At 43.4% G+C, this 17,284-nt stretch overlaps 1 protein-coding gene across 1 annotated transcript in view; it reads left to right on the top strand.

Annotated features, from left to right (window-relative positions):
* Window positions 1–969: 969 nt before the first annotated feature.
* The window catches only part of LOC134806453 (exocyst complex component 7), a 29,187-nt gene continuing 12,872 nt past the window's right edge, over window positions 970–17,284 (top strand). The window contains exons 1-11 of the mRNA XM_063779734.1: window positions 970–1,172; window positions 1,608–1,773; window positions 2,551–2,678; window positions 4,670–4,744; window positions 5,086–5,203; window positions 5,603–5,829; window positions 6,159–6,223; window positions 7,077–7,177; window positions 10,890–11,080; window positions 11,641–11,808; window positions 17,007–17,145. Of these exons, the coding sequence (XP_063635804.1) occupies window positions 1,125–1,172; window positions 1,608–1,773; window positions 2,551–2,678; window positions 4,670–4,744; window positions 5,086–5,203; window positions 5,603–5,829; window positions 6,159–6,223; window positions 7,077–7,177; window positions 10,890–11,080; window positions 11,641–11,808; window positions 17,007–17,145 (1,426 nt within the window). The 5' untranslated portion in view covers window positions 970–1,124. The remainder of the gene's footprint in view (window positions 1,173–1,607; window positions 1,774–2,550; window positions 2,679–4,669; window positions 4,745–5,085; window positions 5,204–5,602; window positions 5,830–6,158; window positions 6,224–7,076; window positions 7,178–10,889; window positions 11,081–11,640; window positions 11,809–17,006; window positions 17,146–17,284) is intronic.

Genomic DNA, 17,284 nt, shown 5'->3' with positions numbered 1-17,284 from the left:
CGGATAGTCTTTCTCACGGGTCCCGGTCTGTGCTAAGCCTTACTACTGCTAGAAAATTAATTGAGAAATCTGATTGACAAAATTGGAAATTTTAAGCCATTGCTTTGTTAAGCATCATTAATTCATCACTATGACACATTGGTTGATTGGTAGATTCCACAGGATAGTATATTACGTGAGTTAAACCGTATAAATAATTATACTTGGTCAAGCAGATCTTGTCACTAGAAAAAGGCGGCAAATTTGAAAAATGTAGGCGCGAAGGGATATCTCTCTCTATCTCATAGAAAATTTGAATTTCGCGCCTTTTTCTACTGACAAGATTTGCTTGACCATCTATAGCTTAGAGTAGTCCATATTTAATTGCAATTTTCTGCTGTGTCATATTAAGGTATCCCGTCTTCGTTCGGGCAGATTTTTAAAAACATGTTAACGAAAACAAATCTGTTAAAAATTGTTTTGTTTAAACAATAGATAGTGAGAATTCTGTACTTATTACTATTACATATTCTGTTTCGAGATGAGTTATTGAGATTATATTAAAGATATTGATTTTGTATTAAAGATATTGTTTTAGCGATAGCACGTGTTATAAAAATGAATACAATCAAAAATATTTTTATATCGATTAATGTACAAATCGTGTAAATTCATAAAATGTTAGTGGTCTACACATCACTATCTTGTTTTTTTTTAATGACAGTGGCAATGACTGCAGATGAATAAGCCACCCACCCAGCCACGTTATGCTACATATTAAATATCAAAATAGCAGAAATAAGTATTGAAAGTAAATTATGTCCTGATGAAAATATCATGAATAATGCATACTTTATTTTATAAGTTGTATAGTTTTTAGATCGATGTTAATAATTTTATTTTATTTTATTAATAGCTCAAAAAGTCGTGCGATGTTTGGAAAGTTTGTTAACTATCACTGTCAGTGTCAACTGAATGTCAAAACTAGGGAAAAGTCAGTCACAAAAGTGAAAATATTTTGTATAATTATAAAATAATCATTTTTATTTGTTATCAACTAGTTCATAGAGCCAATAACATACTAAGTTTAAGCTTACAGTTGTATATGGTGCTACACACAATATAATAGCTCGTAATTCCTAATCATGTACGCGATAGAAAAGAAATTCGAGATTGAAATGAAACTCAAGAAGGTTTGTTTTCACTTACATTTCCCCACTTGATTTTCTACTTTAATTACTCTCTTACATTTTAAATACTTTGCTCTAACTATCTCCAACGAACTGCACTGCACAATTGTAGAGTTTATTTTATCTTGAAATTGTTTACGAGTGCAAAGTGGGCGTATAAAAAACATATTTATATACAGCACTTCTATCTTTATAATTATATGAAACAGTTCCGTTACTTAGATACTGACAGGCAACGCATAGCCTAAACCGTTGAAGGAAGGTTGTAATTTAAAACATTTATACGTCAAAATTTTAGAACTGCACTAAGAAACGTTTTATTTTTAAATAAAGGTGTAAATACATTTAATGACATCTACGTTGATAAGTCGCGGGCAGAGGCAAGTTACAGGAATATGAAATGATAATTTGTACATATTACAATATGAACATCTTCAGGAGATGAGCAACATGGCGGAGCTGAAGGCGGCAGCTAGCCGCAGCTCGGCATTGGCCGGGGACGTGTGCAACGTGCTGGGAGCTTGCGAGCAGCGTCTGCAGCAGCTGGAGACTGCGGTGTTGCCGCTGTATGGTGACACGGCGCGCCTGCAGCAGATACACCACAGTATGTCATCACAAACTTTCTTGAGACTGACACATTACATGTTTTAAGTACCTATTGTCAAAATGTTTACCCCATTTACCCCCCAAAAGTGGCCCCAACATTCATTTGTTTAGTTAGACGCACGAGTGATCCTATAAGGGTTCCGTTTTTTCCCTTTGAGGTACGGAACCCTAAAAATAAGATAAAACCTTACAATTATATTAAAATCAGGGAGGATTTTATTGTTATGTCACCTTTGTTTGTTACACTGCTAATTTCATAGCAAGAAATCATTTTCAAGTTTCACTAACTGGTTAGTAGTTAGCACACTTTTATTATTAATTAAATCGTGTTTCCAATAATAGAAACACTCTTATTTCCAGTGGCAGATTTGCCCTAAGGCACAGTAGGCCTGGGCCTAGGGCGGCAGTCTATATGATGGGTGCTGAGAAAGGGGCGGCTAGTAGTTACTATAGGGCCTGGGGCCTATCAATTTTGCAAATCCGCCACTGCTTATTTCTGTGTGATAAAGCTGAAACTTTCATACCCCATTTTATATTTTTCCTGAACTCTTCCAAAGCTGTAAAACCTCCCAACTATAGTCCAAAAGCTCCCAACTAAGGTCCAAATTTAACTCTAATATCTTGTGACTTTAATGACAAATAGAAATAAACACTCATACATACTTAAGTAAAACAAGCATTAGTATTGATACTTAATTAATTATTGAACTTGTGGACCATAGTTGCAGTACTGGACTATAGTTGGGAGGTCCCTTAATCCACCTCATCGTTGCAGACATGGAACGCACAGTGAAAGCCTTGGACCATGTGATCAACTACTACATGGTGTCCCGAGAACTGGCAGACCTTGTACAGGCTGGTCCGCATACATCCAGCACTGACACGCTCAACATTTACTTAGAGGTATTTCAATTAGTCTACCACTGGCCTTGTTATAATTATATAAAGGTGTGACATTGTGTTTTACATAATGTTACACCTTCCCAAGGCTCGGAACCGGTTTATAAAATACCGGTTTATTTCGGTTTTCCTCCGAACTTTTATAAGAACGCGAACATTTTAAGTACTACAACCAGGGTTGGGCAGTATTTCAATTACATGTATTTGAAATACGTATTTGAAATACATTTTTGTATTTTGTATTTGTATTTCAAATACTACCTGGAAAAGTATTTTGTATTTGGTATTTCAAATACTGCACTCACATGTATTTTGTATTTTGTATTTCAAATACTTCAAGCATCAAAATACATTTCTACAAAATACATTTTATTAAATTCTATAATCCTAAAATGGAACGTTTATTTAAATATAATGTACGACTTGTACGAGGGCAAATACAATGCGCGAGCTATTCTGCGCGGAACTTTTCGTCAACAGCCAGGGTATAGGGTCATTGCAGTAGTTTCCGTCCATGCTCTAGTTTTAGACTACTTGACGGATTAGCAAATAATATATTTCATTTTTAATTTACTACTTGCGAAATATAATTTTGATATCATCATCATCATCATCATCAGGCTACTCTCGTCCACTGCTGGACATAGGCCTCTCCTATTGCACGCCATTGAGCACGATTTGCGGCAACTCTGAAGTCTGAACCAGCTCTTGCCAGCCGCCTTGCGAAGGTCATCGCTCCATCTAGTCTGAGGGCGTCCTACGCTACGTTTGCCGATGCGCGGTCTCCACTCGAGAACTCGTCTACCCCAACGGTTATCGGTTCTACGGCTAATATGACCGGCCCACTGCCACTTCAGCTTGCTAATCCGGTGGGCTATGTGACGACTTTAGTTCTCTGACGGATAACTTCATTTCGAATACAATCCCTCAGAGAGACTCCGAGCATAGCCCTTTCCATAGCTCGCTGAGCGACTTTGAATTTATGGACCAGTCCTGGTCTGGTCCATAATTTTGATATGTAGACAGATATATATATTGTTTCGACATTAAGGATTGAAATCAGTCCAAATTTGTGCAGCAATGTAGGTTTATATTCAAATTTCGTCAAGTGGACGAAAACTAGCGCAATGACCCTATAAGTTTTTAGGAAAGGATATTCGTTAAAAAAACTAAATAATTAAACAAAAAAATTGAAAGGTATTTTGTATTTTGTATTTGAAATACATTATTTTAAACACTGTAATTTGTATTTTGTATTTCAAATACCCGTCACCAAAGTAATTTGTATTTGGTATTTCAAATACTTTTAAAAATGTATTTTGTAATTTGTATTTGAAATACGTGGAAGCCAGTATTTTGCCCAACCCTGACTACAACTATTGTAACTTTAATAAACCGGCGACTTAACCGCCGGGCCGCCCTGGTGGTGTGCCGCGTAAATAAAGACATAGGAAGAAACCGGTTTTTATTGTTCTAATCTGGTTAATCTGACAAGAACTTTATGAAAATGTTCTCCTAGAAACCGGTTTAAAAACATCAGTTTTACGAGCGTAACTGAAATTAGAAGGTCTTGCGTCGAGTACAGTCAACGGTAAAAATATGGGTGTAGACAACTTATTCAAAAATATGTCCCATAGTTCTTTATTCACTGACATAAGAGTTATGGGACATATTTATGAGATGATTTGTACACCCATATTTTTACCGTTGACTGTACACGATAACTGTTTAGAAATTTAACCGGTTTCCGAGCCTTACTCCTTCCTTCATTCAGTATTCTAAACGACAGTCAGTATGAAGTATATTTTGTGATGTTTACCAATCGCTTTTCGATGTACAAAAACATAAAGGAACGTTTATTCCAATGAAATCTTATTCCTATCTGGGTTTGAAGGTCAGATGGCAGTCACCCGTGGTTTTCTAATAAAATATAGATGGATTCAGGTAATTCAATCTCTTTCATTTTTTATGCTAATATTGCTTTTCAATTTCAGGCATTAGATAAGTTGGCGGAAGCTCAGAATTATTTCAACAAGAATAACCCGCAGAGTGTCGAACTAGAAAACATTGTAAGTATTGTCATGGAGTTAACAGCAAAAAAATAGCTTTAAAACCCACCCAAACAAATGAAGTATCCGAAATTTACCAATGAAAAAGGTAGGTACATTGATTGAATAAGATGCGTAAAATCTAAGACTATTTCGTGCTTCGAATTTGACCAGTAAACGAGATGGGATGGCGCTGTAAAGCTCCATATATTTTGCGGTAACTCTATTCCAATTGAATATATTTGAAATGTATTAGGAGGCTAGAGTTATCATTAGCATTGTGTAATAATTGTATTAGATTCTTGGCAGGTATACTGCAAAAGTAAACCAGTTTTAAAACTTGTGAAACTTGTTTCCCGTAGAATCAGCTGTACAATACAGGTGTATTGAAACTGGAGACCGCTTTTGAAGAGCTGCTGAACCGGCACACGCGGCCGCTGTCACCGACCACCCTGATGGACATGATCGCTTTGGAAGAAGGTACTTTAAAACAACGATTTATAGACAGTGGTACAGTCAAGTGTAAAAATATGGGTGCATATAACTTACTCAAAAATACGAGTATGTCCCGTAGTTCATAATTCGCTGACGAGCTATGGGTTATATTTTTGAGTATGATGAGTGCACTCATATTTTTACACATAAATCATGAAATAGAGTTCGGCTTTGCATAGTTTTTTGACAAGTTGCCATACCTTGCGTAGAACTTGTCAAAACAAGTTGGTTTCAATATTTTTTTAGAATAATCAAGGTAACCGGTGAGTCAAGAGGTCCTCTATGATTTGGTCTTTTTTTGATCCGTAAGTCGTTAAGGAGTCTAGAGAATGGAGTACTGGAGACCCTTATTTCGTTGTTGTAAAATGTGTTTGTTATGACCAGACTCGAGCGTAGACAGCGTGAGCGTGTCCGGGTCGGGGCCGAGCTCGTGCGGCGCCGCGCAGGCGCAGGCCGCGGACACGCTCCGCGCGGCCGCGGCGTGGCTCAGCGCCGCCGGCCGCCCGCCCGTGCAGGCGCTGCTCACTGCCAGGGCTCCGGCCGCGAGACAGGCGTTGAACGCGTTTAAAGATCACTTGAAAGCGCGTTCGGTGCCACACGATCCTATCATGGTAAGTGACGGTTTTGTCGCTAGATGGCGTAATCGTTATCTTTAGTCATTGTGGGATAAGTTACTTACTCATTTATTCACTAGATGGCTCCACTACCTTAGTTATTGTTAATTTTCAAAAATATCTACGCAATAACGTTTTTTGTGATCCCTTTATTTAATTCATTACTGGCCACCGGTTAATAACTGGCCATCCTAAAGTAAGAACGAATTCTATGCACCTATAAACAGAATTCATTTTAGTATAAGGTGGCTATAGTTATTGCAGGGTGGCCAGTTACTGAACAGTGGCCAGTATTTGTCGATTTACCCTATATGTGTTTGTTCCAGAGAGCTAAAAACCTACTGCATCGTTCTGACAGCACTACTAAAAAAACAAGCAAGATACAAAAAGTGTTAGTATTCCTTAATCGGTATCGTCTTGGGTCGTCCCATTCGTTTTTCGTCAAGTTCTTAAATTAGTCCTATTCTGCTTTCGTCACCCATTCTACATTCGTCACAATCGTCGGTGGCTTTCAATGTAGAATGCGTGACGAAAGCAGAATAGGACTAATTTAAGAACTTGACGATAAACGAATGGGACGACCCAAGACGATACCCCTTAATCTTATAGCTTAGCTTATACCATAGCAAAGAGAATAGATAGTATAGAGGGCTCCTGTCATAGTAAATTTTGTAGTCACAGTAAATTTACTGCCATCTATCGACACACGACTAAAACTCAAAATGAAAACGTATAAAATTATCAAAAAAATGTATATATATGGATAAATGATTTTATTATTTTTATATCGTTTTGACCCATGTTCATTCCCTAATATCTATGTGTTAAAATTGTTAAATATGAAACGGTGTCGTCACGCCATCTAGCCGAGCATAGGCCAAAGGTGTGTGCGCCATCTATTCGAGAATGACTTTTTCTTGATTTCCGAGGCACGTTTTTTCCTTAGACTTTATTCATCTTATACGAAGTTACATATGTCTTTGACCATAGGGGCTATTCATAAATTACGTCATTTCAAATTAAGGGGGGGGGGGTCTGGACATCGGATGACGGTAGCATGTCGTAGGAGGAAACGGGGTCATTCGAAGCATGATTTTTGGATGATTTTAGGGGGGGGGGGTAAAATCGTCTAAAAACGATGACGTAATTTATGGACAGCCCCATAGTGAATATTTTTGAGTATGCTTTGTCCACCCATATTTTTACACTTGACTGTATGTAACCTAACTTATTTTGTATTACAGTATAGAGAAGCGAGCGAACAAAATAATCCAGAAGGCTTCTCAGACCCTCGAGAATTCTACCGGGCTTGCGTTAGGACCCCGGCGCTCCGTCAGCGAGGCTTGTGAGTGTTTTCATGATACTTTTTAATCGATTTAAACTAACAAGATTTTTACTCACACGGGACTTAATCGCGTAAAACTTACATTTATTTATGGCTTGACGTTTCGAACGTGACGTACCGTAAGTTTTACGCGATTATGTCCCGTGTTAGGGGCTATTCATAATAACGGGGTCATTCGAAGCATGATTTTTGGATGATTTTAGGGGAGGGGAAGGGTCAAAAATCGTCAAAAATAGATGACGTAATTTATGGACAGCCCCTTAGTTATAAAAGTACTTTTTAATCGGTTTTAGGCGTTAATTCTTACCCCCATATACATAAAACTTTACGGGCCTGATTTAGTTAAATTATGTTTTATCCCTTTCTTACTAATACATAAGTCAAAGTGACAAATAAAGACAAACGATTATTAGCTAATTGAGGTTTGTAGCGCATTTATGAATAAGGGAGTTTGTGTTTTTGATGAAGAGATGTTGTCTAGAGAAGTGTTATATCTTAATTTTCGGTCGTGTAATGCCATAGCAAAGATTGATTGATTATAAAATGTGTAGTCTAAAGGGGCCCACTGATTAACAGTCCACCGGACGGTATCGGCCTGTCAGTTAGAACAAAATTTTGACAGTTCCGAACAACTGACAGGCCGATACCGTCCGGCGGACTTAATCAGTGGGCTCCTTAAAAATAATAGGGCCTCCGAGTTTCACAGCTAAAAAAGTTTAAATTAAGTTATCTGCCTCTTTATCGCTCCAATATGCAAGAGGGATAAAGAGGTTATAAACGAAATTTTGATTTTGCTGTTCTGCGGTAGACCCTCAGATTGTGATGGATTCTGGTAGTGGCGCCCCCTACGCAGAGTTTCTGCTGAGAGTAATATTCCCTATTAGGCTGCAACAAAAAATATAACAATAACAATATTTTTATTGACAGTAAAAGTTTAACAAGCACGTTACAGTGAACCCCGCACTAGGCATGGCCTGTATCGCGGGGGTCATGATCATCACGAGTTACCAGTGATAAAAAATTATAATTATATTAAACATAAGAATAGGAATTAGGAAAGAAAGAGGATGTGAACTAGTGTGTTTGTAAGCTTGTTGTGAGAAGGGAGTGGGAAGTGTGTGAATGAAAATCTAAGAATGTAATGAATGTAAAAGTTTGTTAGATTTAAGTGTGTTCGAGCGTTATGAAAAACTGAAACTGAACTCGAAGAGGAATGAAGAGGTAATCCTATGAGTACGTGGAGTAAGGAGTCAATTGGGAAGGATTCAGAATTTCTTCTGATTCCTCGTAGTTCCAAGACTTTAGCAGGTTTAGTATACGATTCTTTGCCTCATATACGTTACAGTGCCTAATGTCACAAGTTTTAACTACTTTATTGTAAATGTGCGGGAAGAGAAATGCCGAGAAGCGCTGCGCAAAGGAAGTGAGAACACGAGGTTTAGGGATACTGTAAATTCTACTTGAAGTGAGCGAGTGATGATCCGGCAGACGACTGGCCATAATATGAGTATATAAGATAGCACGTAGCAAAAACAATTTGCGAACACTCAGGACTTGGGCTTCTTTGAAGAGTTCAGCTGTTGGATAACGACGGGGACGCCCCAAACAGACCTTTAGAACCGCTCTTTGTGCGCGCTCCAAAATTATCATGAACGATTTACCAGAGCCTCCCCAGGCAAGTATACAATAGTTTAAAATAGATTGACAGAGGGCTAAGTAAACAGCTTTAAGTATCTGACCAGAAGCAGATTCACGTAAAAGTTTAAAAGTGTAGATGAGTTTACGAACTCTACCAGTGGTCGTCGAGACATGGTTTTTAAAATTAAGGTTTTCATCAATAATTACGCCTAAATATTTGAGTGTGTTGGTTCTTTTTATGCAGTTACAGGAACAGGCGGAAGATTGAGGGTTCGGCGGGACTATGCAAGTGTGGCAGTGGACTTTCAAATGTGACAGGAAGGATGGTGGGCTGGATGCCGCTGTTTTGTGAAAGGCTATGAATTTAGATTTATCAGTGTTGAGAGTAAGAAGGTTTAGATTTAACCACTTTGACAGACGTTGTAACCCTAAAACAGCCGCATCTTGCGCGTCCTGCCAAGAGTCGCCATAGAACAAAATGGCTGTATCGTCAGCGTAGCACAAGACTTCGCTGTTCTTCAGTTCCAGAGTGAGAATATCGTTAACATACGCAGTGAAGAGCATAGGGCCGAGAATGCTACCTTGCGGTACGCCAAAAGACACAGGTTTGGAGGAACTGGTTAAGTTTGCTATTTTGACACGTTGGCTTCTGTCCGTCAAGTAGCTAGAGAACCAATTTAGGGGTATTCCACGAATGCCAAAGCCCTCAAGTTTACGGAGCAGAATAGGAATCGACACAGTGTCAAAGGCTTTCGCCAAGTCGAGGAAGACGCCGATGCAACCTCTACCTTCGTCTAGGTGAGAAGTGACGGTATCTGTCAGTAGTTTAACAGCGTCCTCCGTAGACTTGCCTCGGCGAAAGCCAAATTGATGTTCTGACAGGAGGTGGTTCTTCTCCAGAAACTGAACGAGTCGCTTGTTCATAAGGCGTTCAAGTAATTTGGAGTAAGCCCCGAGAAGGGATATGGGGCGATAGTTATTTGGCGTATCAGTAGGCCCGCCTTTATGTATAGGGATTACGACGGCAGTTTTCCATTCCTGAGGAAATGAACCCAAAGAGAAACTGAGATTAAATATAGCCGACAGTGGGAGAGATATGATATCGCCGATAGCTCTCAAGAGAGTATTATTCACTCCGTCATGACCAGGGGCACTGTTCGGGTCAAGCCTGTTAATAAGAGCTACGACTTCGGTCGGATCTGTCGGTTCGACACTAAAGGAACCTGAGGCATTATTAAAATTGGCAGTAATTACATTTGCAGCTAAGTTATTCTGAGTGTCATTTAGTTTTAGCAATATTGCCTCTGCAAGTTTTGAACCGACAGTTGAAAAATGGATGTCACATCCATCAAGGGACTCTAAAGGGGAAGGTTTAGAGTGAAGTAAATTATCAGCTGATTTGGAAGGGGGAGTGTTGTGTGTAATACGCCTTATGGAGTTCCACAACTTTTTAGGGACATTTATATTTTGTGCTAGTTCATTACGATCATGATCAGACTTAAGTTTCCTAAGAAGGGTTCTGTAGAAGTTCCTATAGCGAGTGTAGATTATCTTTTTGGACATATTAGTAGGGTCTCCACGCGAATCCATTTGAAGCTTATCTCTGAGCTTGGAACATTTAAGCAACCCGGGGGTCATCCAAGGCTGAAGGACATGTTTAGACCAGCTTAATCTTAAGACTTTTGAATTATTAGATACCGCAGTAGAGACTTTAGTGGAAAACAATTCTATGGCTTCGGGAAGGCTGCAGCTTTGCAGGACAGGGCTCCAGTCGACGGCTATCAGTTCTGATCTCACTGATTGGAAATCGATAGCAACCCTAGAGCGGGCAAGTTTGGTTTGTTTATGTATTTTAGGAGAGACACCTACCATCGTGATATCATGATCAGTGATATCATATGGCGCCGTACAATGCTATGTACTTGAACTGTTAGATTCGGAGACATCATTTTACAATATTACAATAAATAATTCTTTGCAAAATATTTAGTATAGGGTAAATTTCCTTCTTTGTCACCGACATAGCATTAAAGAAATGTTGAAAACCTCAAAAACGACTACCACGTAATTTCAGACACTGAAGAGTCTTACGAAGCTCTAGAGGAATGGGAAGCGATGTTAGCGGGCTCCGTGGCGGCTGCCCTGGCTAAGCTCGCGCGGCATGAACAGCGTACTCTCCTGGGACTTGTGCCATTGCCTCGTTTGCCACCATTACTCGCACAGATTCTACACGATTGTTTCGCCACGTTGCATCAGGATGTTGAGGTACCATCAGCCGCAAAAGTGCATGGCGACTTTATCAATGAATTCATTAATAATTCCTCCATTTTCGTAGCTCACTGTACAATACAAACTAGTGTTAGCTATAATTTATATAATATAATCTATATTTAATTTAAAAAAATATTCCTAAGTAGTTCGTTTTTTGGCATTAGAAAAAACGTAAACAACCTTGACGTGTCTTTTTATTGAAAAACTCTTTTGAAAAATAAGTTACGTCAAATATGTAACATTTATCATTGTATCATGTAACATTTCTCAATAAAACAAAAAAAAAAAAATTTATGAATCATATACGATTACTTACATTTCATAAGTAATAGTTACTGATTTTTAAAAAGCGTTTTCAATTGAAAGACACGTCAAGATCGCGTAGCCTTTTTCTAATCCTAAAAAGGTGTTATGTTAGTAAAATCAGAGCATAGGGTTTTGATTTTTGCCGCTAACTTTTTTACAGTATAAACTACTGAGTCTTGGCCGCAAATTTTATATGAAAAAAAAAAGAAATAATTTTAAGGAATAGTTTTTTACTGTATTTCTTTTAGCGCGCCTGCCAGCGTAGCCGACGCGCATGCGCACGCAGCTCATGCGGCGCGTCCGCGTGCTGGGCGCTGCTCGCGCGCCTGCAGCGCCTGCAGCCCGACGTGGCGCGCGCGCTCTCGCCTGCCGAGCCCACCGTCTACACCAGCATCGTCAACAACTGTCACATGCACGTGAGTTATACTGCTGTACCGTGCGGCGCGTCCGCGTGCTGGGCGCTGCTCGCGCGCCTGCAGCGCCTGCAGCCCGACGTGGCGCGCGCGCTCGCGCCTGCCGAGCCCACCGTCTACACCAGCATCGTCAACAACTGTCACATGCACGTGAGTTATACTGCTGTACCGTGCGGCGCGTCCGCGTGCTGGGCGCTGCTCGCGCGCCTGCAGCGCCTGCAGCCCGACGTGGCGCGCGCGCTCGCGCCTGCCGAGCCCACCGTCTACACCAGCATCGTCAACAACTGTCACATGCACGTGAGTTATACTGCTGTACCGTGCGGCGCGTCCGCGTGCTGGGCGCTGCTCGCGCGCCTGCAGCGCCTGCAGCCCGACGTGGCGCGCGCGCTCGCGCCTGCCGAGCCCACCGTCTACACCAGCATCGTCAACAACTGTCACATGCACGTGAGTTATACTGCTGTACCGTGCGGCGCGTCCGCGTGCTGGGCGCTGCTCGCGCGCCTGCAGCGCCTGCAGCCCGACGTGGCGCGCGCGCTCGCGCCTGCCGAGCCCACCGTCTACACCAGCATCGTCAACAACTGTCACATGCACGTGAGTTATACTGCTGTACCGTGCGGCGCGTCCGCGTGCTGGGCGCTGCTCGCGCGCCTGCAGCGCCTGCAGCCCGACGTGGCGCGCGCGCTCGCGCCTGCCGAGCCCACCGTCTACACCAGCATCGTCAACAACTGTCACATGCACGTGAGTTATACTGCTGTACCGTGCGGCGCGTCCGCGTGCTGGGCGCTGCTCGCGCGCCTGCAGCGCCTGCAGCCCGACGTGGCGCGCGCGCTCGCGCCTGCCGAGCCCACCGTCTACACCAGCATCGTCAACAACTGTCACATGCACGTGAGTTATACTGCTGTACCGTGCGGCGCGTCCGCGTGCTGGGCGCTGCTCGCGCGCCTGCAGCGCCTGCAGCCCGACGTGGCGCGCGCGCTCGCGCCTGCCGAGCCCACCGTCTACACCAGCATCGTCAACAACTGTCACATGCACGTGAGTTATACTGCTGTACCGTGCGGCGCGTCCGCGTGCTGGGCGCTGCTCGCGCGCCTGCAGCGCCTGCAGCCCGACGTGGCGCGCGCGCTCGCGCCTGCCGAGCCCACCGTCTACACCAGCATCGTCAACAACTGTCACATGCACGTGAGTTATACTGCTGTACCGTGCGGCGCGTCCGCGTGCTGGGCGCTGCTCGCGCGCCTGCAGCGCCTGCAGCCCGACGTGGCGCGCGCGCTCGCGCCTGCCGAGCCCACCGTCTACACCAGCATCGTCAACAACTGTCACATGCACGTGAGTTATACTGCTGTACCGTGCGGCGCGTCCGCGTGCTGGGCGCTGCTCGCGCGCCTGCAGCGCCTGCAGCCCGACGTGGCGCGCGCGCTCGCGCCTGCCGAGCCCACCGTCTACACCAGCATCGTCAACAACTGTCACATGCACGTGAGTTATACTGCTGTACCGTGCGGCGCGTCCGCGTGCTGGGCGCTGCTCGCGCGCCTGCAGCGCCTGCAGCCCGACGTGGCGCGCGCGCTCGCGCCTGCCGAGCCCACCGTCTACACCAGCATCGTCAACAACTGTCACATGCACGTGAGTTATACTGCTGTACCGTGCGGCGCGTCCGCGTGCTGGGCGCTGCTCGCGCGCCTGCAGCGCCTGCAGCCCGACGTGGCGCGCGCGCTCGCGCCTGCCGAGCCCACCGTCTACACCAGCATCGTCAACAACTGTCACATGCACGTGAGTTATACTGCTGTACCGTGCGGCGCGTCCGCGTGCTGGGCGCTGCTCGCGCGCCTGCAGCGCCTGCAGCCCGACGTGGCGCGCGCGCTCGCGCCTGCCGAGCCCGCCGTCTACACCAGCATCGTCAACAACTGTCACATGCACGTGAGTTATACTGCTGTACCGTGCGGCGCGTCCGCGTGCTGGGCGCTGCTCGCGCGCCTGCAGCGCCTGCAGCCCGACGTGGCGCGCGCGCTCGCGCCTGCCGAGCCCGCCGTCTACACCAGCATCGTCAACAACTGTCACATGCACGTGAGTTATACTGCTGTACCGTGCGGCGCGTCCGCGTGCTGGGCGCTGCTCGCGCGCCTGCAGCGCCTGCAGCCCGACGTGGCGCGCGCGCTCGCGCCTGCCGAGCCCACCGTCTACACCAGCATCGTCAACAACTGTCACATGCACGTGAGTTAGGGGCTATTCATAAATTACGTCATTTCAAATTAGGGGGGGGGGGTCTGGACATCGGATGACGGTAGCATGAAGTAGGAGGAAATGGGGTCATTTGAAGCATGATTTTTGGATGATTATAGGGGGGGGGGGGGGGGGGGGGGTCAAAAATCGCCAAAAATCGATGACGTAATTTATGGACAGCCCCTTACATTGTTACTAAATAATCGCTGTACCGACCGAAACAATATATATGACTAGCGAACGAAGTTAACAGCGCCATCTATCTGACCCTTTTTATGGCTTATCGATAATCAATATTACATGCATCCATTAACCCATTCATGGCCACGAACCGCTGAGCGTACACAATACGCCGGGCCACCATACAAACCGTTTTTAGCTAAAACGTATGACTCAGCTTATGGGTCTCGAGCCTGGCGCGCACGGTAAATAAATCGCCGCTTATGAAGCCGGCCAGTTGAACAGCATTATGCAATATTTTTACTAACCACCGTTTTTCTGTGCCTATAAAAAAAACTAATTATTGCAGTTTGGTTAGGCGGGTTCAAATTCCGGTAATCCATACTCATGGTCACAAAATACGAAATCACTAAACAGCACAGGAGTATAAAGTCGCCCACGAATAAATCGTGACTAAATAATATTTCCCATGTTACTCCAAAATACATCTCTAATAGGGGGGATGGGATGAATCACTTCTTGAACTCTTCTGACAAATACCACATGAAAGATAATACCGCCGCGCCGCTGCTGCTCGGATGCATTCCTTGTTTATTGTCCAAGTGTGTCCGATAAGCTTACACCTGGTCGGTCATTTATCTTTGTTTTGGTAAATGCCATTATATTAGTAACAATAGAGAACTTAAAATGTATTATAGTGCTTACTTTCTAATCTGCGAAGAAGCGCTGGTGGCCTAGCGGTAAGAGCGTGCGACTTTCAATCCGGAGGTCGCGGGTTCAAACCCCGGCTCGTACCAATGAGTTTTTCGGAACTTATGTACGAAATGTCATTGATATTTACCAGTTGCTTTTCGGTGAAGGAAAACATCGTGAGGAAACCGGACTAATCCCAATAAGGCTTAGCTTCCCCTCTGGGTTGAAAGGTCAGATGGCAGTCGCTTTCGTAAAAACTAGTGCCTTCGTCAATTCTTGGGATTAGTTGTTAAGCGGACCCCAGGCTCCCATGAGCCGTGGCAAAATGCCGGGATAACGCGAGGAAGAAGGAAGAAGGAAGGACTTTCTAATCTGCCGTAGAAACCACGATATTTTAAAGAACTTGTAAATATTTGTCAAAAACTATTTGTAATACAATACATACTCGTATTAGTTAGTGATGACTGTTTCAACCGCCTTGTTTTACTCGTATATTAAAAACGAAAAAAAATGAACCTTAACATCATTGTTAGTTGGTAATTGCCTAACATACAATACAACGATCACCAAATATTATGACATAAAAGTACAGTGGGAGAAAATCCTAGTTGCCTTACCCCCCCATACAAAACAAAATATTATTATACTACGGTTTGGTTCCTACAAAATGTGGCTTACCATCATCCAAACAGTAATCGGTTGTAAAATGGTACAATATCAAACAGCTTCAACATGAAATAAGCTTTAAAACCAGCCAATAAAGTTTATTTTAGCCTGCTACGGAAACATTAGTAGTTTTTACAAGTAGCGCCAGGCCACGGTGACCCATACCTTGAGCCATGTCAATAACTTCTGAAATATATATATTTTAAGTATTTTTTAAATATGGATTTTTCTGTTTGCTTGCATCGCATATGAATCTAGAATTTCAGTATATTTACTATATTGCACAGATAGTAAACCAAACTTGAATATTCTAGACCCTGTTTTCATTAAAAAATACGTGTTTATAATTTTTTTACCTAATATACCTTATAGAAATGGTTGTTAGCTTATATGATACTTACGTTATTACATCAAATTACGTTTCGTTTAAGTTTAAATCACAATTTATTCAAGACTCACATGTGAGTCACTGGCCCTGCGGAACTGTTTCAGCATGACCCATATGCTGAGTCGCTGGCCCTGAATGGGTTAATGGTACGTAATTCCATAGGCAGTCCATAGGTGGCGCTGTAATCAATAATTACTCGGTTAGCGAATTTTGATGTACTCATTTCACTTTTCCAATATACTTCATAAGAAACACACGTTATTTGGCTCCAACTCCCTCAAGATTCTCCGACCTCCGCTCACGACGACCCACGTGCCATCACAATATAATGATGTTAACGTCAAATCCCAAATAACACGCATAACGGACGCATTTATGTCGTAGAAGAAGATGTATGTGTGGATGTTTGCGCCATGTGTTGCATGTTGAAGCTTAATGGTACCCTTATTCAATGGGGTTGGCAACTGTCAGAGGTTTGCATAGATGGCGCCATCATAGCTTGCCCCTTTTTCTATGAGATTTGGCTTAAAGGGCTGGCATCCAGGGTATTAAAAAAACAAAAATTTGTCAATTTTAGGGCAAGCTATGATGGCGCCATCTGCTAAAAACTTGCACCGGCCAACCCAACCCCATTGCCAAATGGTCTAACGACCTGTAAAATTATTTTGGGATAATGAGTTTAATAAACTATAAAGTCCTTATTTAGTTTCCAAATTACGAGCTAGATGGCGCTGTTAAATGTAGTAAAATTCCTAAACAGCGCTATGAGTGATAATGCAAATTTTCGTGACGACACGAACCGCAACCCATCTAAGCTAACTCTGCACCGAGTCACTGAATTTGTAACAGCAAAGCGTTTGCCATTACAACTCTCTTCCAATTTACGGGTACATTTCTTAGGGCCACTTGCACCATCCCACTAACCCGGGGTTAACCGGTTAAACCTGGAGTTACTATGGTAACCAGTACAATTTGACACTAGGTTTACTGCTTAACTCCGGGTTAGTGGAATGGTGCAAGTGGGCCTTAGACTGACAGTTTTTTTGTTGTCCCTCAGTGCCTCAAGTCACTAGAAGAGTGGGTGTCGGGTCTCCGCAGCGACACGTTCGCGGGCGCCGTGGACGGCACGGTGCACCAGCTCGCCGTCGCCGCGCTCGCGCACTGCCACACGCTGGCGCGACATCTGCAGACCATAGGTGATGCTTGTTGTACACCAATCTGTCGAGAGATGGCGCCACCTCCGAAATGGAACGTGTGTCCGCTTGGAATGAAGACTATTGAGACACGAGATTTCGTTACGTTTGTATAGAGAAGCGGTACTGCGGTACCTATTAG

This window comes from Cydia splendana, chromosome 3, assembly GCF_910591565.1.
Source record: "Cydia splendana chromosome 3, ilCydSple1.2, whole genome shotgun sequence".
Classification (NCBI taxonomy): Eukaryota; Metazoa; Arthropoda; class Insecta; order Lepidoptera; family Tortricidae; genus Cydia; species Cydia splendana.
Note: the sequence above shows the minus strand (reverse complement) of the source record. Positions and strands in the feature narration are given on the sequence as shown.